Source organism: Notechis scutatus, chromosome 3 (assembly GCF_049901735.1).
Source record: "Notechis scutatus isolate UNSWTSFEM ecotype Mainland chromosome 3, rNotScu1.2, whole genome shotgun sequence".
Lineage (NCBI taxonomy): Eukaryota > Metazoa > Chordata > Lepidosauria > Squamata > Elapidae > Notechis > Notechis scutatus.
In genome coordinates this window covers 49850378-49874500 of record NC_142011.1, presented here as the reverse complement: position 1 = coordinate 49874500, position 24123 = coordinate 49850378, and the positions used below count along the sequence as shown (strand labels likewise).

The 24123-nt window shown below is 37.7% G+C and overlaps 1 protein-coding gene across 7 annotated transcripts in view; it reads left to right on the top strand.

Moving 5' to 3' along the window:
• The window catches only part of SCUBE3 (signal peptide, CUB domain and EGF like domain containing 3), a 128369-nt gene extending 107854 nt beyond the window's left edge, over positions 1-20515 (top strand). For 6 of the 7 annotated variants that reach the window (XM_087959804.1, XM_087959802.1, XM_087959805.1 and 3 more), the window contains 13 exons: positions 803-925; positions 1704-1820; positions 3176-3268; positions 3350-3466; positions 4839-5000; positions 5768-5971; positions 6312-6473; positions 7391-7558; positions 9197-9358; positions 9598-9795; positions 10748-10900; positions 12631-12710; positions 17515-20515. In XM_087959804.1, coding sequence (XP_087815930.1) covers positions 803-925; positions 1704-1820; positions 3176-3268; positions 3350-3466; positions 4839-5000; positions 5768-5971; positions 6312-6473; positions 7391-7558; positions 9197-9358; positions 9598-9795; positions 10748-10900; positions 12631-12710; positions 17515-17664 — 1889 coding nt within the window. In that variant the 3' untranslated portion in view covers positions 17665-20515. The remainder of the gene's footprint in view (positions 1-802; positions 926-1703; positions 1821-3175; positions 3269-3349; positions 3467-4838; positions 5001-5767; positions 5972-6311; positions 6474-7390; positions 7559-9196; positions 9359-9597; positions 9796-10747; positions 10901-12630; positions 12711-17514) is intronic. The other variant, XM_087959806.1, reaches the window with a different exon arrangement.
• The last annotated feature ends 3608 nt before the right edge of the window (positions 20516-24123 follow it).

Genomic DNA, 24123 nt, shown 5'->3' with positions numbered 1-24123 from the left:
GAGACTAATGAAGAAAGAGAAGCATGGAAATATGGGCAATGCTAAACATAATCTGTCCATTAGCTTTCTCTAACCTAATGTCCTCCAGATGCATTAGGCATGACTGTTACTAGAATTCTGGAAGTTATGAGGGTGGAGAGGGAAACTGCTGCATATAAACACAGTATACAAACATGTACAACCCCTTAGGAAGGCAGAGGAAGTTTTGTACAATACATTCATGTGTTTGGTACAAGGCCAAATATCCCCTGATCAGTACTGAATGCAACAACCATACAGTATACTAAATCGCTGTAACTATAGATCACTGTAGCATGCCTGTAAGTTCATCAGAACCAGATACTATGGAAGATATCCAAAGGATTGTCTTATTTCCTTACAACAATTTGTGGTAGCAAAATTCATAGCTGTAGTTGTCTCCATTCTTCTTGTTAGCTTCCTGTCCTCTGTTTCCAATTCCTTATCAGTCTTGTGGGTATCTGGGAATAGGGTCTTATTTTGCTTGCTGCTTTTATAAAGTGTCCTGTACATTAATGGTCCAATATGTGTAATCAGTTAAGTAAGCAGCCAGATCTCTTCTGAATGACAAATGGAAACAACAACAGATAATTTCTTCATTGTAGTTGGTATTGTTTCACCCCATTTTTCTTTCTTTTAATTTCAATAATTCTCTTTGTTCCACTTACGAGCCTCAGTTATAGTTCCTGGATTAGACCTAGGAATCATAATGATTATTCCAGTCAGAAAGTTTGTTTTATGGATTTCAAATAGTGTACTAATAATACTTCTTGTCTTCCTACAGATGTTGATGAATGTAGTGTCAATCAAGGAGGTTGCAAGTTTGGATGTGTAAATATCCCAGGTAGCTACGAATGTACCTGCCCCGCAGGTTGCAGACTTCATTGGAATAAAAAAGATTGCATAGGTGAGTACTATATAGAAATGGCTTGAAATCATACTGCCCTCTAGTGGGAAAATGCATTTCAACAGGATAGGTTTTTTTAACGGATAAAAATTACCCTAGCGAAGGAGGAAGATTGTTGTAAACTGGTGATCTCTGAACACTTATCCATTGCTGTTTAGAATATTTAAAGTATTTAACACTTGAAACAGCTTAAAGGATATGTAATGCATGGCATTGGTGTTAGATTTGAGTATCTAAAGCTTAAAAATTATCAGTAATGAAATGGATATTCCATACAGCAGTTTCAGATGCCATTAAAAATAAGCTTGTTTATTTATTCACCAATTTAGATACCACCTATCAGGAATTTTTGTTTGCTGAAAAGTCCTATTTGATTTTTTTTAATGGGTTGGAACTTTTCAGTCTTTTTCTTTTTCCAAGCCCATTGCAGCAAAAATTTAAATGAAAGATAAAAAATGTGCAACCACTTTTGTGTTGGGAAATTCTAAATTTCTAAAGTCTCTGCAATTTGTGGTTCAGGGCCAGCAATGCATTCTTCTAGAGGTTATTACATCAGCCATGAGCTGAATGAGCCAGAGCTCAACATGAACAGGACTTGTTGCCATAACCCATGGCAGAGGCAAGTGGAGATAGCAATAGTGCACTGATGCTTATTTGTTTCTGCTGGAGATTCAGGTGTGGCTTTGCACTGTAGCCATCCCAGTGGCAGAGTCTGGCTGCTCCTCTGTGAATTGCACTCTCATCTGCATAGTGCTATCAATTGATGCTTGTTCTTCAGAGCTGGGGGTTTGTTTGGCTGGCACAGTATCTCCACGAGCCATACTTACCTGCAACAAGAATGGCAAGAAGGAAAGCTGCTCCCTCACCTGTGCCTCCAAGGCTCGCTTTCTGCCAGGTAAGTACTCAGATTGACACATACATCACTGCCATGTGATAGCTTTGGTGCAAGATGTTTTTAGAGCACTGTTTTGCACAATTAGGACTCCTGTGTCATACACGTACCACCTTTTATTTAATTGTTGATGCATATTCATTACAACCATGTCTTCTTTGTTTCCATTTTTTTACTGCAGTTAGATGAGCCTGTTCCATGCCTTAGTTTTATGGTCTCCAGGCTTAATAGTTTTTGCAATAGTTTTTTGAGGTTTTCAACTGATGTTTGGTTTATAGCAAGTACAAGAAGTTGGCTTACTGTGTTAGTATTGAACGTAATCTATAGGTAGTGCCAGTGTCATTATTTGTCATCCTTTAACAGTTGCCAGAGTATAAAATGGCAACACGATTCATTGCTGTCATTGATAATGGAAATGACTGAAACTGGGAGAAGTCCACCATTTTCAGTTTCCCACAGTATGTCCAGCAGTGCTGTGCTTATGCAGTTTTCACCTGATACTTAGGATGAACTGATTCCCAGTTTTCTATGCCCTAGATAAGAGAAGATCATACATGTCCATCTCAACTCAGTCTGTTTCCCAAAGTCAACCCAGGAATATTTTCATTGTCCTATCACTATTTTCAACCTGAAAGTATTAACTGACAATGCAGGCCCTGAAACGCTGTTAAGAGCTGTGCGGAGAAACATGAAAACTGCTTTCTGTGCATTTAGCGCAGATCCATCCTTGTCTTGGCAAGCATTGTGATCTGATCAGGGGCGGAATGCTGCCGGTATAACAACTGGTTTGGTGTTTGCGTACGTGTGCACACGTGAACAGCAATACAAAATCCTTACCTGCTATGTTAATTCGGGGGAGTAGCACAGCTGAGGAGTGGCAATCCGCTCTTCCGTGCTGATCAGCTGGGACGATAAAGGTCAGTACAGCGCAGGGGCTGGTGGGCGGGCCAACAACATCGTTGGAGCGAACTGGTTCGCGCCCAGCTGATCTTTGGAGCTAGGGGTTCGCCCAAACTGGCAGAATCCTGCCCCTGGATCTGATTAATGAATACCCTTGACCCTAAGGCTATAAGCCCTGGGAACCTATTCAGGTTTGAACCCCACTCCAGCACAAGCTGTACTTCTTTTAGGTATTCTTATAACATAGGTCCTTGGAGCATTGTTTAATAATGAAAATGACATAGTTAATGAATCCTGGGTCAAACTGGGCTACAGTCATCAATGGGCAAGATCAGGCTTGGGATGATATTTCAAAACACACGAGGCTGGGATGGACTTGCAAGTATAGATCCATGTAACAAGTGTTTAGAAGTGTCTGACCCTAGACATCCATACCTGTAAAGTCTTTTTCTTTGCAGAATCTGACAACAGCTACACTGTGAGTTGTGGGACCCCAGTTCTGCAACAGGTGCCTCCATCAAGATCCAGCAATGGTAGCCATCCTTGCATTGGTAAGCTTGGAGTCTTGAGCTCTGAGAGCTCCTCTCTAACACATTTGACTCCCCAAACTTAGCACCTGCCTTTTCTTTTAGAGGCTGTTGCTGCTCCAATCAAACAAAAGGCTTCTTTTAAAATTAAAGATGCTAAATGCTATCTCCATCCGCACATGAAAGGCAAGCAGGATGATCCTGGCAGGAATGGTGGACTAGGTGAGGTACTTTCTCCTCTGTATGTGTTGGCAGAATCTTCAGTTGGAATTATTTACAATCTTTAAGTTTTTTAAAACCAAGAACCAGTTTTTCAGTGACCATAGCTACACAATGTTTCCTTGGCTCCCTAAGCCAAAATTATGAGGAAAGCAACACATTAATGCAGTGGTAGTCAACCTGGTCCCTACCTCCCACTAGTGGGCATTCCAGCTTTCATGGTGGGCGGTAGGGGTTTTGTCCCCTACTTTATAAATTACCATTACTGTGGAACTGGTGGGCGGTTAGAGAAAACTTTACTACTAACAGAGATACAAAAGTGGGCGGTAGGTATAAAAAGGTTGACTACCCCTGCATTAATGCATACATAGTATAACATTGTTGGAAATGGAAATATGTTTTTAAATTGTTGAAAAATGTTTAATAAAATTTATTTTAAACATTTTAAAAATGCATACATAGTGCTCCTTCGATCTTCCAAACCATATAAGCAAATAAAGGAGCATTTGCAATTTAATTATTGTCTATAATGTCTAAACTGAGGTTTTCCACTTGTGGTTTATTTTATACTTTAACTTGTTAGAATTGGATATCTCAGTATTCGTTTCTACTTGTGAGAGGAGCAAAAAGAGGTGATTGATTTAAAAAAACTTGACAGCTTTAAGACTTGTGGACTTCAACTCCCAGAATTCCTGAGCTAACATGAGGAGGAATTGATTGATTTAAAAAAGGAATTGATTGATTTAAAAAAACTTGACAGCTTTAAGACTTGTGGACTTCAACTCCCAGAATTCCTGAGCTAACATGAGGAAGGAATTGATTAATTTAAAAAAGGAATTGATTGATTTAAAAAAAAACTTGACAGCTTTAAGACTTGTGGACTTCAACTCCCAGAATTCCTTCTCTTCTTAGTTCAGGAATTCTGGGAGTTGAAGTCCACAAGTCTTAAACTAACCAAGTTTGAAGAGCCTTGCAATACGCATTTATGGCTAAAGTCTTGTAAAACATTGTACCATCATAGGCTTTATGCTTTCTGTTTTATAATTAACTACATAAAGCACTAATTAAAAAGCAAAGGGAGAATGGGAGTAAGATTGAAGCTTGAGAAATCTAGATTTCTCTTACATGGGGTCTTGCTGAAATTAGTTTCAAATGCATGATTTAAATGGAAGGTGGTTGAGGGTTTCCTTCACCAACATATACTGGAGATGATCACTAGAGCTCTGGTGTCCATTAGATGCCTTCCTATGTCTGTTTAGTCCTTTCATCAGGGGAAGGAAGAGATATTTTGCTTAGTGTTTATAGAGGAATATGTTTGTGAAGGTTTTGAAAATATTGTATGCTCCTTAAAGAACACTGACATTGGTTCTACTAGGCGGGTCAGCCCCTTGCTCAGATTGCCAAGTGTCTTTTGTGAACCTAAAGTGTGATTCATCAAAGAAAGGCAAAGGACGTCGGGCTCGCAATTCTCCCAACAAAGAGGTTACTCGCATCACCCTGGAGTTTGAAGCTGAAATCAAACCTGAAGAGATCACAGGTAACACAAGTGACAGAAAAGACTGGGAAATGGGGATGGTGAGTTGAAAATTCACTTGGCATCATCATCAACATCATCCAATAGTAGTGCATCTCTAGAGATGTAGGTGCTTTTTTCGCTATTTTCCTTTTTTTTTTTTTTTTAAGGGCAGGTATTTTTTCTGAACAGGGACAGATCAGAAGCAGGAATCTTACCACAATTCAGCACAGACTATAACCCTTGTGATGAGTGGCATTTCATGACCAACAATCAAATCTTATTATTAATATTAGATCATTTTTAAAAAGGAAAACATCCTTTCCTTAGCAAACCTAAAATTATTTGCAGTCACTATCACTAACCATGTTGATAAAAGAACATGGGAAATATTTGTGTGTGTCTAAACTGCTTCAGTCAAGGCAATGCTAAACAATACACAAAAGCAACAACCAATACAACAATAATAATATTAAAATACAAATATTACCATTAAAGTATTGCACTATGATGTTGACATGTTATGTATTCTTTCTTCATAAACAGTAATCAACAAAATATATAAAGTCAAAACAGCCTGGATCAAAATAAACTACACAAGAACTGCATAGTTTAGGAGATAATGTGTTTATATATGCGTGCACTTGTAATCTGAAAAAACAAAATTTGAAACATTCATATTCAATATTACTGTGTAAAATCATATGAGGAAAGAATACAAAATTCTCTTCAACATGACTTTCCTCATTCCACTGCTAAAAGGTGATTTAATCTCCTTCATTTATCTTTAGCTAGTTGCAACCTGAACTGTGTACGGCAGAAGATTGAGAAAAAACTGAAATTAGCTATCAAAGCCTTGAAGAAATCCATAAACCAGGAGCGATTCCTCATTCGTGTCTCAGGAATGGAATATGAGGTGGCCCGGAAGCTGAGCTTGTCTCCTGAGAGGCAGGAGAGTTGTGGGCCAGGACAGCAGAGGCTGGGATCCAAGTGTGGTAAGGGAAAAAGAAAAAAGAAAACACCTAAGGCAGTGGGGAGTGAGGAAGGAAAAAAAAATGAAGAGCCACTTGCAAATTAACTACAAGCCTTTAGTGCTACTGCTGCTAAAATATCCTTTTTTCACATCTATGGCAACTGCTTTTAACATCTATGGCAACTGCTTGTTCTTCTGAACGAGAGCTAGAGTTCTTTATGCTCATTCTTTTAAAAGCTTAAGCTTTATTATGGTGCACTAGGTACTGGGGCGGATAAGGTGCCTTCCCTTCAAAACAGAGAAGTGTTAACTTGAATATTGCCTTTTTACCTATGTCACTAGTACATTTGCCTCTCTCTTAGTTAGCTGCCTGCCAGGAACATACTACCATGGCCAGATGGAGCAGTGTGTCCTTTGCCCTCCAGGGACCTATCAGGAGAAAGAAGGCCAGCTCTCCTGTGACCTTTGCCCTGGGAGTGATGCTTATGGGCCTGCTGGAGCAACAAATATAAGCGCTTGCGCAGGTACAGACATGAGCTGCAGTAGACCCTAAGATTAGAACTGAAATTCAAGATCCTAATACTTGGGAGAATTTGTGTAACAGAAGTGCCAGGAAGAAGGATTGTTAGTGGCATTATCGCAATCCCAAGAGGTGCAGTAGCTCATCGGTCTAATGATGCTGGAGATGGTCTCTGCTCCAGCAGTTTGAGTTGAAATATGTCCCAAAAGCTTAGAATAACAGCTTTTGCAGTTACTCAGCACTATTGGTGTTGCAAACTTGCTCAATACCTCAGTGTCACCTCAGAAGAAGAAGGACTCTCAAAGATAACTGTTAAATCATACATTTTGCTTTGTCTCCAGCAAAGTGTCTTGCCCTGGAGTTGATAATGGGAAAAACTTAATTCACAAGAGTCTATAGTTGTTCATACTTTTCCACATGGTGTCCCAATTCTCTGAAAATGGACAGAAGAATAATTGTTGCCACTAGATGCCCCTAGAAGAATAACAGGGAGGCAAAATATGTCGTAGAAGGCAGAGCATCTTTCCTTTTATGTTTATGCTGTTTCAGTTTCTCATCATTCCTTTCAAATAATGAACGTATTGACAATGAAATAGTCAATAAAAGTGCTTGTGAAGCTGAGGCAGCCAAATAACTATTATCAGCTTAATAACTATTTTGTCCAAATCACATCCAGGATTTGGATAAAAAGCTCTGATAATGGCCTGTCTCTTTACACTGCCATTATCCTGATTCAGCGCTGAAGCATAGAATTGCCATAGGTATTTTCTCAGATGCTGGATGGCTCCCCTAGTCCTATTTATGGTTTCATATATTATAATGCCTCTTGCCTGCAGCTGATTCATCACATTACAAGACAGATGCGGAGAGAATTAACTTCATTTAGTGCAATTCGTGTCTTTTTCTCCTAAATGGTCATAGGTCAATGCCCTCCTGGACAGTACTCTATAAATGGCTTTCAACCCTGCCAATTGTGTGTGCGTGGCACCTATCAGCCTGAAGCTGGCCGAGCGTTATGTTTCCATTGTGGTGGAGGGTTGACCACCAAGCATGATGGAGCTTTTTCCTTCCAGGATTGTGATACTAAAGGTATGCCTGTGACAGCATCAGACTTTAGTTTAATGTATTTATTTTTGGCTTAGTGTTGCTTCTGGATTCCTCCTCCAAGGTCATCTCCTTAGATCTCTACACCTTTCTGCATGGGGAATCTATGCCCTTCCTGGCTTTTGCAGGGGGCTAGATGGCACATGAGTGACTGGTTCCAGGTGGTTATCAATTTTTTTTTAGGGAGGAGGTGTTTGGACCTGCTTTGAAGAAGGTGGTTGTGGACCCTTTTTGAAGAAGCTATTATGGAATTCAGCTGTATTTTGCTATCTATCTATCTATCTATCTATCTATCTATCTATCTATCTATCTATCTATCTATCTATCTATCTATCTCTTTCAGTCTTGGAGATAGATATATTAAAGTCCATGGGAACTCCAATGTGAAATCCTACAGAGATCAGGGCTCTTCTCCATATTGTTTATTAACATATTTATTAAGTACATGAAACCACAGGGAGATATCATCCATAAATTTGGCATGAGGTGTCACCAGTAGGCTAATGACATTAAATTACCCATTGGGTTTCTGGGATGAGCCAGTGATGGTATGAAAGCCTTAAATTGGTGTTGGAACCTGTGAGGATCTGGTGGAGCAAACAAGTCAAATTAAATCTTATCAATAAGGAGTTGCTAGTGGTCAATACACGTCTTGGCAATTAAACCCAATAGTTATTCTACACAAGGTTGCGTTCCCCCCTGGTCTTTTTGGAATTTTGAATCTTGTCCAAATAGCAGGTGGAAATCTTTGCCAGGAGGACCATAGTGTTCCAGTTATATCAGTTATTATCTGGAGCAGAATGCCCTGGACTAATGCAATGCATTTTACATAGAACTGCTTTTGCAGAAGATCTGGTAGAAGAAGCAAGTATAAAATGTATTGACTGCATTGGTTGCTAGTAGGTTTCTTGGCTTATATATTGGACAATATATTGGACAATGCTTGTTAGAATTAAAATAGCCTGTTCAGTCCCACCTTTAACAGAGAGACTCTTCTTTCTAAGACAGCATCCCCAAGCTTTGGAGCACCAGGAACTGGTTCAGTGAACATAGTTTTTTTCACAGACCAGAAGGACCATGGTTTCATGTGCTGCCTGCATCCTGTAGGTGGGACTTTACTCATTTGCGTGGGTCGATTGCTGACATACTGCAGACCAGTGATGATCTACAAACCGGGGGTTGGATATGTGGGCAAAATAATATGCTTTCTCTATAGGAGCTGTCACATTGTAGATATCTCCTATCCCCCATGCCATCTCCACATTTCTGTAATTCCTCAAACAAGTTCAATATTTTATATCATTGCAGTAGCTGACAGGTTGTAAACGTCTATTTACAGGGGTATATTACTTTTTTGATACTAAATTTGAACTAGTCATTCATTATTATGTTTTTTTTCCTCCTTTGGTATGGCGTTGTATGCTTCCCAGAGTCCTTTAGATTTCAGGTACCGTAACTGTAAGTACTAAAGAATGAAGAAAATGAGAGAAAAAAGAAGGCATTCTGTTACTGTATTGTATTTACTGTTGAAAATGACTTTTTATTTAAAAATATGCTTTTCCAATTAATGTTTTTTCTATTATATTTAAACTGATTTTTAATTTTTTTTGGTTTAATTTTCAGTTCAATGCTCTCCAGGCCATTATTACAACACCAGTGTCCATCGCTGCATTCGTTGTGTAATAGGCACTTATCAGCCAGACTTCCGTCAAAACTATTGTATTGCATGCCCTGGGAATACTACGACAGACTTTGATGGCTCAACTTCTGTGTCACAGTGCAAAAGTATGCTTTGTCTTGCAAGAGTTGTGTAGATTTTGGAAGAACAAAATAAGAGTTAATTTGTATAGATGTGACTATCTGAAATTATCTGTTTTCTTGATTTTCTATTTTTGTGTATGTTACACAAAACAACCCACACCCACACCTACTTGCTTATATTACACTCACAAGGCAGTGCTGCAATCTCCTTTGACCACCAGTTTCTCAGCTGATATCCCAGTATGTTTTATGTTTTCTTGCAGACCGTCAATGTGGTGGAGAACTGGGGGAGTACACTGGCTATATTGAGTCTCCCAATTACCCTGGAAACTATCCTGCAAATGTGGAATGCACTTGGAACATCAATCCACCTCCCAAGCGCAAGATTTTGATTGTGGTGCCTGAAATCTTCCTGCCATCAGAGGACGAATGTGGGGATGTCCTGGTGATGCGGAAAAACTGTAGGTAACCCAATGCTTCATTGGGGCCATACAGAAGATAGCTTTACAGGATCAGCAGATCCCTGTTGAAGGTGTAGATATAGTACCACCCTCCTTCATCTTCACTGGAGAGGAAGTAATGAGCAAATGAATAGTTGATTCTTCTAGCATGTCCTAACCTTGGGTCTTCAGTCTCTACATTGAAACTGATGCCTTCCAGATACTGATAGTCAGGATCTGGGTGTTTTTTTTTCTGGAATGGAATATACTCTGTGTTAAACTGAGAATATAATGACATTAAAAAAAAACATATTTCAGAGCAATCCATGAGTATAAGAAGATTTACTAATTGTCATTGTTACTCAGAAAGCCTGTATCCTTCAAGCGGATTATTGTGGGAGTTTCAAAGTGCGGCATGTTCAGAAGTTTTCAAACAAGATCTTTATTGTGTAGTACTCGTCCTTTGTTAATAAAATTCTGTACAAAATTGACAGATGAACTTTGATTTGTAATCTTCTTGTCCCCTTTCTTCCATCATTTTTCTCCCCCAGAAAATCTGTTAAAATGGGAATGACAAAGCCACTATACCATATTGTGTTTGCATGAAGGGCAGTTTGCTGTTGTACTAAAAATATACATTCCCAAATTTGAAAGTTTGAGGTATTAAATCCCCCCAAATGTCCTCAGATGAATGGTTCTGCCCTTATTTCAGATCTAAATAGCCTTTTAAAAATTTCAACTAAAGGTGATACAACTTGGTTAAGATATGCTTCTTTTTAAAAAAAAAACCTGGAATTCAAACATATCTTCCCTTTCATCTCTCAAAGGTAAGGATCTTTAGCAAAAGGAAGAAAAGCCTTTCATTACTTACATATCTTCCTTCATCCCTGAAGATGTTTTAATGCTTAATGTTTAATGGTGTAAGAACTGTATGATTCTAAAGTGTATGAACATGATCTGCTTTCTTTTATAGCATCTCCATCCTCCATCACAACCTATGAGACATGCCAGACGTATGAGAGGCCTATCGCATTCACTGCAAGGTCCAGAAAATTATGGATTAACTTTAAAACCAGTGAAGCTAACAGTGCCAGAGGCTTCCAAATTCCTTATGTCACATATGATGGTAAGTATGAGGAAGTTATAGAGCTATGCTAGGAAGTCTGATCTTTGCAACATATAGGTACCTTGTGGACTTATGCTTCCTAGTACTTCTGATTCCATTTGGCCCCAGGCCTTGATGTTATGCATGGATATCTGAAAATTTTTCACACATACCCACACACGTCCAAATAGCATATACATTTAAATCTAAAGCCTTTGCAGTATTCATGCAACATGCATGGGTTACTGGAAAGCAGGGGTGTCAAACTCAATTTCATTGAGAGCTATGGTTGACCTCGGGGGGCCATGGGCCATGGCTGACTGGGTGAGTGTGGCTGACTAGGTGGGCATGGCCAGCTTGACGCCACTCCCCAAACTGCTGGCATGTTTCCTGTTCGCATTGAGCAGACTGGCCGAAGCTACATTGGCCTGATCTTTCTCTTCGTATCAGGTAGACCGGGCTGAAGCTTCACTGGCATGATCTTTCCTCTCTGCATTGAGTAAACCAGGCCAAACCAATGCGAGTAGACTGGGATGGCCCTGCCTGCTGGATCCAACCACATTGCGGGCCGGATTCGGCCCACAAGCCTTGAGTTTGACACCCCTGCTGGAAAGCATGGGTGACAAAATACAATTCTCCAAATAAGATTTATGGCAGTAAGATATTATTTCAAATATATAAAAAAGTTGAGTGCTTCAGACCAATATATTAATGTAATTAATGAAATTGAGTATTCTTTTAGTCTTTTAATATCTGGAGGTGGGGAGTGAGAGGTATTAATCATAAAAGTAAACAAAGCCAAGATCTTTCGTCTTCCTTTTAATTTTTAAAAAAAATTGTATGTCTTTCAGAAAATCATAAATATACAATACTATAATTTTCTTGAATTGTGACAGCCATAGGGCAGAGTCTTCAGTTGAAGTTCTTGTAGTAAACAATACAATATCAAGCTTCCCTCTATTTCTAAATATCTAATTAAACATGTATTATATTTATTTTACTTTTTTTAAATTAGATTTATTGTTTTAAATGAAATTTTATATTCTGTAAGATGCTTTGAATCGGCATGTGCGAATAGGTGGCAATATAAATTCAACAAATAAAGTCACTTTCTCTTTCTTATAACAATGATTTACTGTGAAATGAGTTTCCAAATCTTGCACAGCATATAGAAGATTTTGTCCAGGATATGTTTCCAATCCAGTTCTTCAGGTCTTTCAATGTGCACCTATTTCTGCTCTAATTTATTCTGCGCACTTTGCTGCCTATCGTTCTTTCCTTTAACCTTTCCCAGCGTTATAGATTTCTCAAGAGAGCTAAATCTTCCAATAATGTATTCAAAATATAATTTCAGACTGCTCACTTCTCCATGAGTGAAAACTCTGGATGATCTGTTGTTTACCTGGCAATGCAAGGTCTCAGGACTTTTTTTTTTGCAACTCCAAAGTTTAAAAGGACAATACTCTTTCTATTCTTCACAGTCCAATGTGCTTCCATAGGGAAGTGTCATGGGGAAAACCATTGCTATATCATGTCATCTGAATATCTTTTCCTCATTGCTATTCTACAAACCGCTAGTTGGAGGTGTATTTCTTTATTCCCCCTTCCCTCCAAATTCCTTGAGGCAACCTGGGAGATTATCAAAATCTTTTTATGATGCATATACAGTATGTGTACATTGCACTTGAAATAAATTTACTGGCTGCTTTTCTTTCCTCATATCTTCCTGACCATTTTACCCAATAATGCAGAGGATTATGAGCAGCTGGTGGAAGACATTGTCCGAGATGGCAGACTCTATGCATCTGAAAATCATCAGGAAATATTGAAGGTAAGGCTATTTTTTATATTACTGAATAAGGATTTCAGTCATTGGTATCCTTTAGCATCTATATGCTTATGTGCATTGTTTTCTTTTTTTTAAACAAAAGTTTTATTGTTTTTTAAGAGAAAAATAGACAAGCACAACATAAAAACATCAGGCCATCTTCCATATATATACATACAGTGTGTTGGTTGGTTTACAAATTGTTTTGTGCTTCCACTTCATAGTCTTCACTTACAATTACATTGTATATGTTCTTGTATTGTCAATCAAATATTCCAAAATACATTAATATCATTGTTAATGTTGGAGAAGCCGAGCGGAGCCGAAGCCACCTCGGCTCGCGTTGTTTTCTGAGCCCGCGAGCCTAGAGCCAGGGCGCTTTCATTGCACGGCGGAGCTTCTTGTCTCGGGAAACGCCGGGCGCGTTGCTGCCCTCTGAGGGGACGCGATTCTGGGCTGCGCGATTGGGGGACTTCTGGCCGCTTTGGGTGGGTGGGTGGTGGGAGCGAGGACGGACGGAGTCCGCGAAGTGGGGCTTGCCTGCCCTTGCTGGCTGCCTCTGCTTCCTTAGGGCGGGAAGGGGTCTCATCTGGACCAAGGGTGAGTCTCCCCCTCAGTTTCCCCTGAAGGATCTTCCGTCGCTTTTGGCTTCACCCTCACGTCTTCCCTCTGTTAAAATCCCCACACACACACACACACTTATTTTCGGGCGGATAGATTTCGTGTCTGAGCATTCTCACATGACGGTGGGTCTTCCCCCAAAAAAACAGTTAAAAAAGAAAAACAATATATCCTCATGTTATATTGCATAAAATAATTTGGCCGTGAGAGAAAATAATTTGGCCGTATTTTGATTTGAGTTTGGCCGCAGAGCCAAGCTGCAATCTGGCAACCCTGAGCGCTGCTTATTGAGTCGGAGGTGGGGGAGGGAGGAATTAGGGGAGAGGGGACGCCTTGAAACCATGCAAGAACTTTTCTGCTTCCGATTACCCCCATGCTTACAAGTTGCAAAGGAAACACGGAAGCAGGGAAGCGGCTGCCCAGCTCCGGAGCTCCACACCATTTTTTTTCAGAGGGAATCTGACTCGAGTATAAGCCGAGGGGTTTTTTTCAGCACAAAAAAGGGCTGAAAACTCGGCTTATACTCGAGTATATACGGTAATTTGTTTTATAGCAGTTCATATTATCAAATCTATCCTATAATCATTTTGTAGATATAATAAAAATAATATATCTTTATATATTCATTATATTCTAAAAATCTACATATTTCATTATCATGTTTTATTGTCTAACCATTGATAGAATAGATCCCAAATCTTATAAAATTGTTTATCTTCTTGTTCTCTGATTTCAAATGTTAAACTACTCATTTCAGCACATTCCAATATTTTCTTAATAACTTCCTCCTGTGTTGGTATTTTCTCATTTTTCCAGTTTTTGGCAAATACAATCCTAGCCACTGTTAATACATTTACAATTAAATATTTCAATTCCTTACTGTATATTTCAGGTAAAATTCCCAATAAAAATATCTCTGGTTTCAAGTCTATATGCTTTTTGTCATTTTTTCCAACCATGTGTGGATTTTAGTCCAATATTTTTAGCATCCGTGCACGTCCACCGCATATGGTAATATGAGCCAGGTATCTGATGACATTTCCAACATTTTTCAGATTTGTTCTTGAATATTCTTGCTATTCTTGTTGGGGGAAAATGCCACCTGTAAAACATCTTATACAAATTTTCTTTATATGCTGTTGACATTGTCATTTTATTTTGAGACCACAATTTTTGCCATTTCTCTAGATCAATCCCATATCCAAAATTCTTCTCCCAAGCAATCATTGTTTCTTTGATTTGTTCTTCTAGTTTAATTTCTAATAAATATCCATACAATTTTTTATTCACCTTTTCATCAGTACCTATCAAAATCTTATCAAAATCAGTCATAGAAACCTTCTGTTTTAGAATCTTTATCATACCTAGAATGTATTTGTGCATATGAAAACCAATTCATCTTTATACCTTGTTCCTCTAGTTTTTGCATGGATTTAAGTTCACCCTTTTCATTCAATATTTTGCTATATCTGTTTGTACCTTTTTGTATATTATAGAGAATGCTTCAATAGTCGATAGCCAGACTGGAATTTTCAAATAACATTACCTTTTAGTCTTCTCCCAGTTTAACCACAGAGACTCCCGTATATAATCTCTTCTAAAATACCCCTGTGTTTTAGTTCCTTTATACCATGGAAAAGCATGCCACCCCAACAACAGATCATGTTCTTCTAATGTCAACAATCTAGCATTTCTTAATGTTATCCATTCCTTAACCCATATCAAATTTGTAGCTTGGTAATACAACTCCCAATTAGGCAAACCAAATCCTCCTCTTATTCTAGCATCTTGCCAAAGTTTTAGTTTTATTCTCGCTTTCTTACCTTGCTATATATATTTCAACACAATTTTATTTAAATCTTCAAAATAATCTTTTCCAAGCCTAATTGGAATTGTTTGGAACAAATACAAAATTCTGGGTAATATATTCATCTTGATTGTTGATATTCTCCCTATTAATGACAGTTGTAAGTTTTCCCATTTCGCCAAATCTAGCGCTATCTGCTGCTTGAGTTTAATATAGTTATTCTCTTTAAGTGAACTACATCTTGCTGTCAGATGTATCCCCAAGTACTTAATCTTATTTGTGACCTGGATTTTCAAAACATCCGCCAATTCTTCCTTTTGTCTTGATAACATATTCTTTGTCAGAATCTTTGTTTTGTCTTTATTTATTTTCAAACCGCCACCTTCCCATATACCTCTATCTTTTTCTATCAGTTTTAGTGCTGTTTCTAGTGGATCTTCTAAGATGAAAACCAGATCATCTGCAAATGCTTGCAATTTAAATTCCTTTTTAATTTTCATCCCTTTTATATCCTTTTCTTCTCTGATATTTCTATTCAGCACTTCCAAGGTTAACACAAACAACAAAGGTGACAGTGGGCACCCTTGTCTTGTTCCTTTTCTTCTATCAATAGAGTCCGTTAAATCTCCCTCTATCATTAACTTTGCCGTTTGCTTATGATATATAGCTTCTATTGCTTGAATAAAGTTTTTACCAAAGCCCATCTGTTCCAGCTGTAATAACATAAATAGCCAATTCACATTGTCAAATGCCTTCTGCGCATCTAAAAATATCAAAGCCATTTGTTTTTCAGGGTGTCCTCGTAGTATTCCAAAGTGTCCAAGATTACTCTCATATTGTCTTTAATTTGTCTCTTTGGCGGAAATCCATTTTGATCAGGATGGATAAAGTTATTTAGGTATTTTTTGAGCCTTTCTGCCCGTATTGAAGCAAAAAAATTTATAATCTGTGTTTAGTAAGGAAATAGGTCTATAGTTCTTGATTTGTACTGGGTAGGCGTCCTCTTTTGGGACAAGCTTATGTGCATTGTTTTCTATACATTTCAGATTTAAAACATATTTGAAAGTGAGTCTAATGTTTGTTTGTTTTATTAGAGAACTCAAAGAGATCCTTGTAATGTGAGGAGAAATATAAACTGTTAACATAAAAGCCGAAAAGCATTTTGCTGAGTATACTTTTTAGAAAATGGCTTTCAGTTAGTCTTCCCCATACCTCTTTTTTCAGATACAGCTGTAGAAGTTTTGAATGCAAATTCACATTAAATTGTGTGAGAAGGGGCCTTAATGATTTCCTTCCTGCTCCAGCTTTTTGCCAGAAATTGTTCCTTCCCATTTGTGGAAATAGTAGCTTGAGTAATTGAAGAAGTTATAGAAATATCTCTGTTTTTACTTAATTTAAAATATAACAGAAGGTACACTTGTAATAATGGCATTGCACTTATGCTTAACATATGCAGCTGACTCTCTCTCCTCCTCCCCTGCCCAGTAGTATACTAGTGGAAAAACTTAAGGTTGGGGGATGTGACAATTTGTCTCCTTACATACAGTTTGAAACTGAGCTACATTTTTCAAACAGAATGAAAATGCTTTCCCATTCAGAATGAAAATATTTTCTTTCGGAAAACTTATCATTCAGCTATGCATTTCAAGCTTATCAATCACCAGAGCTCAGGATTGGGAAGTGTATATATCTGCATTTAGAATGACTTTACAAAGCTTTCGGGGAGATCAGTTAATATATAATTCAAATAATTATTCATTTTGCAGGATTTTCTCCATACTCATGGATGTGGAGGGGAAAAAAATACATTGAGAAAAATTGAAAAAGTAGGGAGCAAATTAATTTTGTATTCTTGGACCTCACAGAAACTCTGTATATGTTCCCCTAAGCTGGCTACCATTTGTAAAATGTACAGCAGCACAGCAAGTCACAAAGCTTCAAAAGCCAGTCCATTGCTGCCTCATCAAAATAATTATAAGAATGACCCCTGAATTAATTTATTAATACTAACAGATATAGGGACAACCTAGGTGTTACACAGGAACAGATGGAGCCGATTATCTTCCATATTTCTGCCCAATAATATGTTATTAAAGAAATGTGTGCCATAGTATCATATAGTGTTGTAATTCACTATAACGTACCCTATGGGTTCAGATGGATTTCGTGGATTTTCTTGCTGCTTGGTTTGGAATGATTTGATGCATTTAAAATAATCTGTTGGATTAGTGATTCCACTATTGATTCCATTCTCAACCTTGCTAGTTATATAACAAAGATAGTACCAGTTAGACTGGCTATCTGTTTGTCAAAGATTCTATTGACTATTATTACAATTCTTTTGGTTACATCTAAAGTTGCCATTTGCTTCCCTTGCAGGACAAGAAGTTAATCAAGGCTTTCTTTGATGTGTTAGCTCATCCACAAAACTACTTCAAATACACAGAAAAACATAAGGAAATGCTGCCACGCTCTTTCATCAAACTCCTTCGCTCCAAAGTTTCAAGTTTTCTTAGACCTTACAAATAGCCTCATATTTTCACCAACCTTCCAGGTTTCTCGACTGCCAAGAAAACTTTTTTTCTTATGCTTATTGTTACTTTTCAGTGAATTTTTTCTACAAATAGAAACCCGCCATCTTCACTATACAGATGCATCTAATACTTGGTCATTCCTTGGCTTTTCTTCAAATCAAATTTACTGATGATTTGGCCATGGAAGGAACAGCTGGCCACAAGGAACTAAATCCCCTCCCTTGTGTTTCCATACTGAAGTCTCAGCCTGTTGAAGTCCTCCATCTCAGTAAGTGACACGCTCTTCAGGAAAGTCCTCTGCTGGGACCCATATCTCCCAGTCAGTTCAGCTTTCTCACATATATGCCATTATGTGTGTCCCTTGTGCTGCCAGGCAGCTGCTAAAGAGGCTGCTTGGGTACATTCCTCTGCATGAACTGTTTCTAAAAAGAAGTACTTCTGCTAACATAAGATGCCTCTGCTTCTGGGACACCAATGGAATGGGAAGACTCTGAGCAACTGCTAAGCAATGGAATTGATCCAACTGAACACTTTTGTAAAGAACTGAGAGCAATGGACACCTGGAATGTGGAAGGTTCTGCCTTATTTATCAGACTCTTGTCTTTTTCATTGAAAAATGAATCAAGCAGTCTTGCAGAGAGGATCAAGCAAGATACATGGTGGAGGGGATACAATGGATATAGATCATACAATAAAAAGCTGTATCACAGAAATGTGAAAGGAAATTGCCCTTGTTGGGAATGGCAAGTGTGGTGACTAGAAGAGCATCATTTCATGATGGATTTTGGTGTTGAAAGCCTAGCCTAACCACCTATTCATACAGAATAATGTCTGGAAAGGGAGAGGGGATCAGAAGTTGGTGAAAAGTGAGATTTTCTGATATTATTTTTCCCCACAGACATTTAATGTGCTGAGAGATCAGACTTCTTGTAAGCTCTGCCAAAGAGTAACTCAGTGATAAGAAAGCAAGTGGTGTGAAGGGCAGGAGTAAGTGAATGTGCACTAGGATGCTCTCTTTCTACCTTTTTCATATTATTAAGTGCAATCATTTTGAGTTGTCTTTATATTATTTAGAGGGTTTTTTTTCTACTAGAAACTACAATATTTATACCTGCCTGAGAAAAGAGGATAAGTGTGTACAAGAAACAGAAAAGAATCCAAACATGGAATTGGGAAATGATGACTAAATGTAACTACATTTTCAGCTCTTGGAATTTTTTCTTCTTCACTGCAGTAAACTCTAACATAACTCCTGAAGATAGAGTTTCTGTATGTGAAAATATGCTTTGATAACAAGCAGCTCCTAAAAGTCAGTTCAATTCAAATATTATCAAAGGCATCTTTAAAGAATATATCAAGAATCATATACTGGAATATGAAATATAAAATTCTTTTGACACATTCACCATGCATCTCACTCTTTCTGAAATTTAGCTTTGTACAGGTAGAAGAATGTTTGGGTCTAACATATTATTCAGATATCACTAGATTCTCTTTCTGATGCTTCAATAAGCTGCAGGGTCTGTAAAAGAGTCTTGGGTCCTTTGGGAAGCCATACCTTTTAACTCAAAGGGTTCCCCTCCCTTTCCTAATTCAAAAATGTAGCTATGGATTCTTAGTGAGGAGGGAGATGTTTTCTGCACCTACTCAGAGGTACTCTTGTTTTCTCATGCTACAAAGCTGAATCCTGCATTGAATTTTTAGAGTAGTTCTTGTTGATATGAAATCATGACGAGTCTTTCTTCCTTGTCCATTTCAAATTACATAAACTGACAGGGCAAGCTACCCTATATAAAAAGAGAGCAAAACCCACTCCCTTCTAGCACTGAGGGTGGAATGTCTGCCAGCAAACAACCAAGCTCAGAGACATTAAGGTCTCCACAGTTACACAAACTGTCAGTCAAGCACTGATTCATATTCAACTGCAAATGCTAATGTTGAAAAGCATTCTTAAGTTTAAATTAGCAATCGGAATTAGGGAAAGTGGTATGCAATTATAATCAGTTCATATACAATACAATTTTCACTAGTATTACATGGTTTTCTACTTATTTTTAACATGATCCAGAATCAAGAAATAGTTCTATCAAATTCACAACATTTCAGCCATGAAACAGAATGTAGTGGAACCACCAGCTGAAGGGAAAGGGGCCCTGCCAGAGGGAATAAAGAGACATTCCATCTTGGGGAGAGGGGAGGAGAGAAGGAAACATTAGATCTATATCTGTCATTTCCCAAGGGAAGGCAGACAATCTGGCACAAGACACTTATAATATAGGTGATGAACAATAAAATATCTGCTTGGGCCTATCCACAAGTGCTTCTGGTTGCTTGCACCCGGCACAGAAGTGGTTTCAATGTAAACACAGTTGTAGTATTTTAGTAGGTGAGATTCCATTATTATAAATGCTAATTGGATGCAACCTTTTCTTGAACTTACAAGCATTCATTTCTTTAATGGAAGCCATTAGGTCAGAAATAAACACTCAAGTCAGTTATTTACTTCAGATAAAGATAATGAAGACATAACCAGAAATGGGGGACAGCTTTGAGAAGAAAAACTGTGTGTTGAATTTTGCTTTGGATTCTACCTGGTTTCTGTTATGAAATCTATTTTTCCTGTATCAATATGTAAAAAGTAAAAAAATTGACAAGTGGAAAAGTCCATCTCAATAGGAAATATAACCAGATATAAGCAATAAAGCTAAATTATTTATAGTTGCTGTGCCATATGCCATCATCCAGTATCCCTTGAAAAATAATGAAAAAGGTGTAGTTCATAAAGTTATTTGCACTTGATGAAAGAAATTGTATCTGATTTGTTACAAATAAAAGTTTGCATTTCATATTGCCCATTTAAATTATTAAATGGAATTTCTTGGTGTTTCATTGATTGTCCAGATTCCCCCCCCCCCCTCATTGCTTGTAAAATGGCTAATGCATATTTGTTGCTGCTTGAAGTTCTGTTTCTCCCTTTTTGTTCCTTTTTCTCTTTGGAAATCAGCCAATTTTTTTTTACACTAGACAGATTGTAGTCACCAACAATTATGGGTTCCAAAGCCTGGACATAGTATTTGCACTGTGAAATGCATATTATTGCCTGTTATGCATTTCTCCTAAAAAATAAAACAACATAACTCCTTTAATACAAAAGCAATTAAAATTGTATAAAAATAGTACAAATGGAAAACATACCAATAGTATGAATGAAAATAATTATCTGTCTTTTCCTGTACCAGGGTTGGGAATCATTTTTAGATGTTTCTAAGCTGCAACTCTCAAAGTTATTCACTGTTTATAAAGACTGGAGGTACTACGAATCACAGATGTTCAGCAGTGTTTTCCAGAAAGAGAAATTTGGTTTGTTTTCAGGTCTTACTGTATCCCTCGGTACAGTAGTAGCTCATAGGGACTTTACAAAACCATTTGAAGAGAGAGGTCTGGTAGAAGGGTTGTTGGCCTGCAGTGCATATTCAGGAGTCTATGACAATTTACCATGGCCAACTTGCCGTAGTCAACTCACTGCAGGACAACTCACCATGGCCAACTCGCCACAGGACAAGAGTTACATCAATATCAAAGAAATAGTGGAATACAATAATTAAGGAAGGATGCAAAAAGGAGGGACAGAATAAAATATGAATGACAAAACTTTAAATATTTTTTTTATTTTGAATAATTAAATTGAAGTGTTAAATTGTCCCATGGTGAGTTGTCCCACAGTGAGTTAGCCATGGCAAGCTGTCCTGCAGCAAAGTGGCTATGGTGAGTTGGCCACGATAAGTTTGCCATGGCGAGTTGACCATGGTGAGTTGAATGTGGCTGCAGCAAGTAGGCTGTGGCAAGTTGCTCTATTCCATATAGGAAGGACTCTTCAAGATGTGGTGCTGAGCCTTCAAGAGGATTGGGATACTTTAAGCAACAGTCAGATATTTTATCTGGCAGCCCTCATTTGGCATAGTTCTGGCAATTTATTTCTGTATGAAAAGCTGAATACACTCTTTAGACAAATATGTGATGGTTAGCATTTAGAACTACTTTTACTTTTAAATATGATGTATATGGTTTAAATGGATACTTCATATCCACTTCTCCCTGCTAAAATATTCGGAGAATCAACAAAATTAGGCATAGCTTGTCAAAATTAATATCACCTTGGAGAAAAAAAAAGATGCACACCTTTCTTTTGACCCTTTTCTACAAAAATGAATGTAGGCAAACATGCTGAGTAACACCAAGAACATATTTCCTCCAGCACTCTTTTTCATAATGATCAAGCAGAAAGCTTTAGGAAACTAATAAGTAGGATTGAAAGGCAATAATTTTATTTCCCAGCAACTATAATTCAGAAGCATATTAATTCTAGAAGTTGGATGTAATTATAATGACTTGGGATTATTTGATAATACTTTTAATAATATTGTTGATAATATTTGATACTTTTATTTTACAATAGCATTCTGTCATTTTCCAATAACTGTAAATCAGAAATCCATTATTTCTAGAGGATGATATCTATTCCATATACTAACCATCATGATTTAGGACTATTCGACCATGCTTTTGTCCATTAATCTGAAGTCTTACACACTTGTTAAAATTATATTTATTTGGCCATCCCTTCAAATTCTATATCCACTCTTTACTATATACAGTAGAATCATTGAGAGAAATTCTGGATCTTTTGCAATTTCTAATCTTGGCTATCGTTCTTTGATTCTTTTCACTGCTACAGTACAAAAGTTGAACAATTTTTAAAAACTGAAGGATCAGTTAGTTGCAAAATCTTTTTGGCTTAAATAAATCTTGGGGACCTTATTGCTATGGTAGATATTACTATACTTACCCCTTAGTCAAAAATGTTTCAGTTTGCTTGTCTGGCATACCAAATTGCTAAAATGTGCAGACTGTTAGAACCATGGGGCAAAAGGACCTGCTCGTACTTACATACTAAGAAATAAAGTTCATGTAAAATGAATTTTGTTTGATTTCTGAAATCTTCGCTTTAGGATATGGTTTGGAAATTGGAAATTTCTTCCTATATTGTTATTTTTCACATATTTGTGATAACTGATTAGGGTTGCTTCTAATTAAAATGGCATTAGTGTTTCACATTTCTTTCTCCTGGGGTTACTATTGATTAAAAAAAATCTGGATAAACACTAGATAATTACTGTATAGTACAGAAAAATAATCTCTACTGACCTTATTTGCCTAGATTTTTGCTGCCAAGTTTTGGTTGACACCTAGTTGCAGTAACAAGTTGGCAGAAGCAGGGGGTTGAAACGTAAGGAATTTAATAAGCTGACAACCTCTTAACAAGTTTTGCATTAAGTCACAATAAATGGCTTAAAGAGTTGATAAAAGATATAATAGCTTTGATGTCGCCACCTCCACTAAGCACACAATGATTTAAAAACATAAAATACCATATTTCATTTGAAGCACTTACATTTAATAAAGACAAATAATACAGCAGGATGCAAATTGAAGCTTGTTTCTATGGGAGGGCGCTGATGGTACAGCTTTCCCTCCTTTCTCCAAATAGTCAAATCTCTATCACAACATCCCTCTTTCTAGAATCAAGTTTTTAAGTTTTTCATTGATACTACCGCAACATGCTTACATAATTTGGAATTTCAATAGGACCCAGCAGATGGCAGCATGTAAACTATTCTAGGGAGATGGGCGGTTCAAAAAATGTGAAAATAAATACGGTAATACTTGAATGACGTTCAGAGTTCGAAGTTCAGAACTGGAGGTGAAACTAGAATCCCCAAAACTGGAGGTTCTTGGAAAACCACTTCCGTATGTTGCAAAGAAAAGTGCACAGACCATGCAGCCCATGTCAGTAAATGTTAAGGCTCGACTCGAAGACTTCATTAGTATTGTTAACGGGCATGTAGTATTTCAACGCAGTCGCTGGCAAGGAGAAAATACCTTTTAACCTCGTCCAAAGCTTTTATAGCCAATTAGACTGGTTTTGAGTGAAAGCTATTTTTGTTCTGTTTGAAAAGTATGGCTCAATTTCGAACCGTGCGTAAGGGGATAGATTGCCACGTCTCTCAAGCTTTCTATTTTTCCACTACGGTTGTAACACCACTCATCTCAACGCTAAAGTGTTCGAAACTCGGCACAATTAGCAAGAAGCCAATTTAACAAATTAGCAGGCAGAACTTTTATATTGATAAGGAAGGAAGCCCGATCCGGAATCCTCTCCCTGTCTGCGAGGTGAGCTCCTGCATTGCTTTCCACCCGAGAACACGGATGGTTTACGCATTCGAGTCCCTGGCAGGAACTGGGGGGCGTGCATAAGCGCACCATCGTGCCTACCGTCCCTGTCCTATTGTTTCTCTTATTCTTTTATTTTTCTTATATGTACCCATTTCATGTATTCACAACTATGTATACACTTATACTTATTATCTTGTAAACAATTGGCAAATCAAATAAA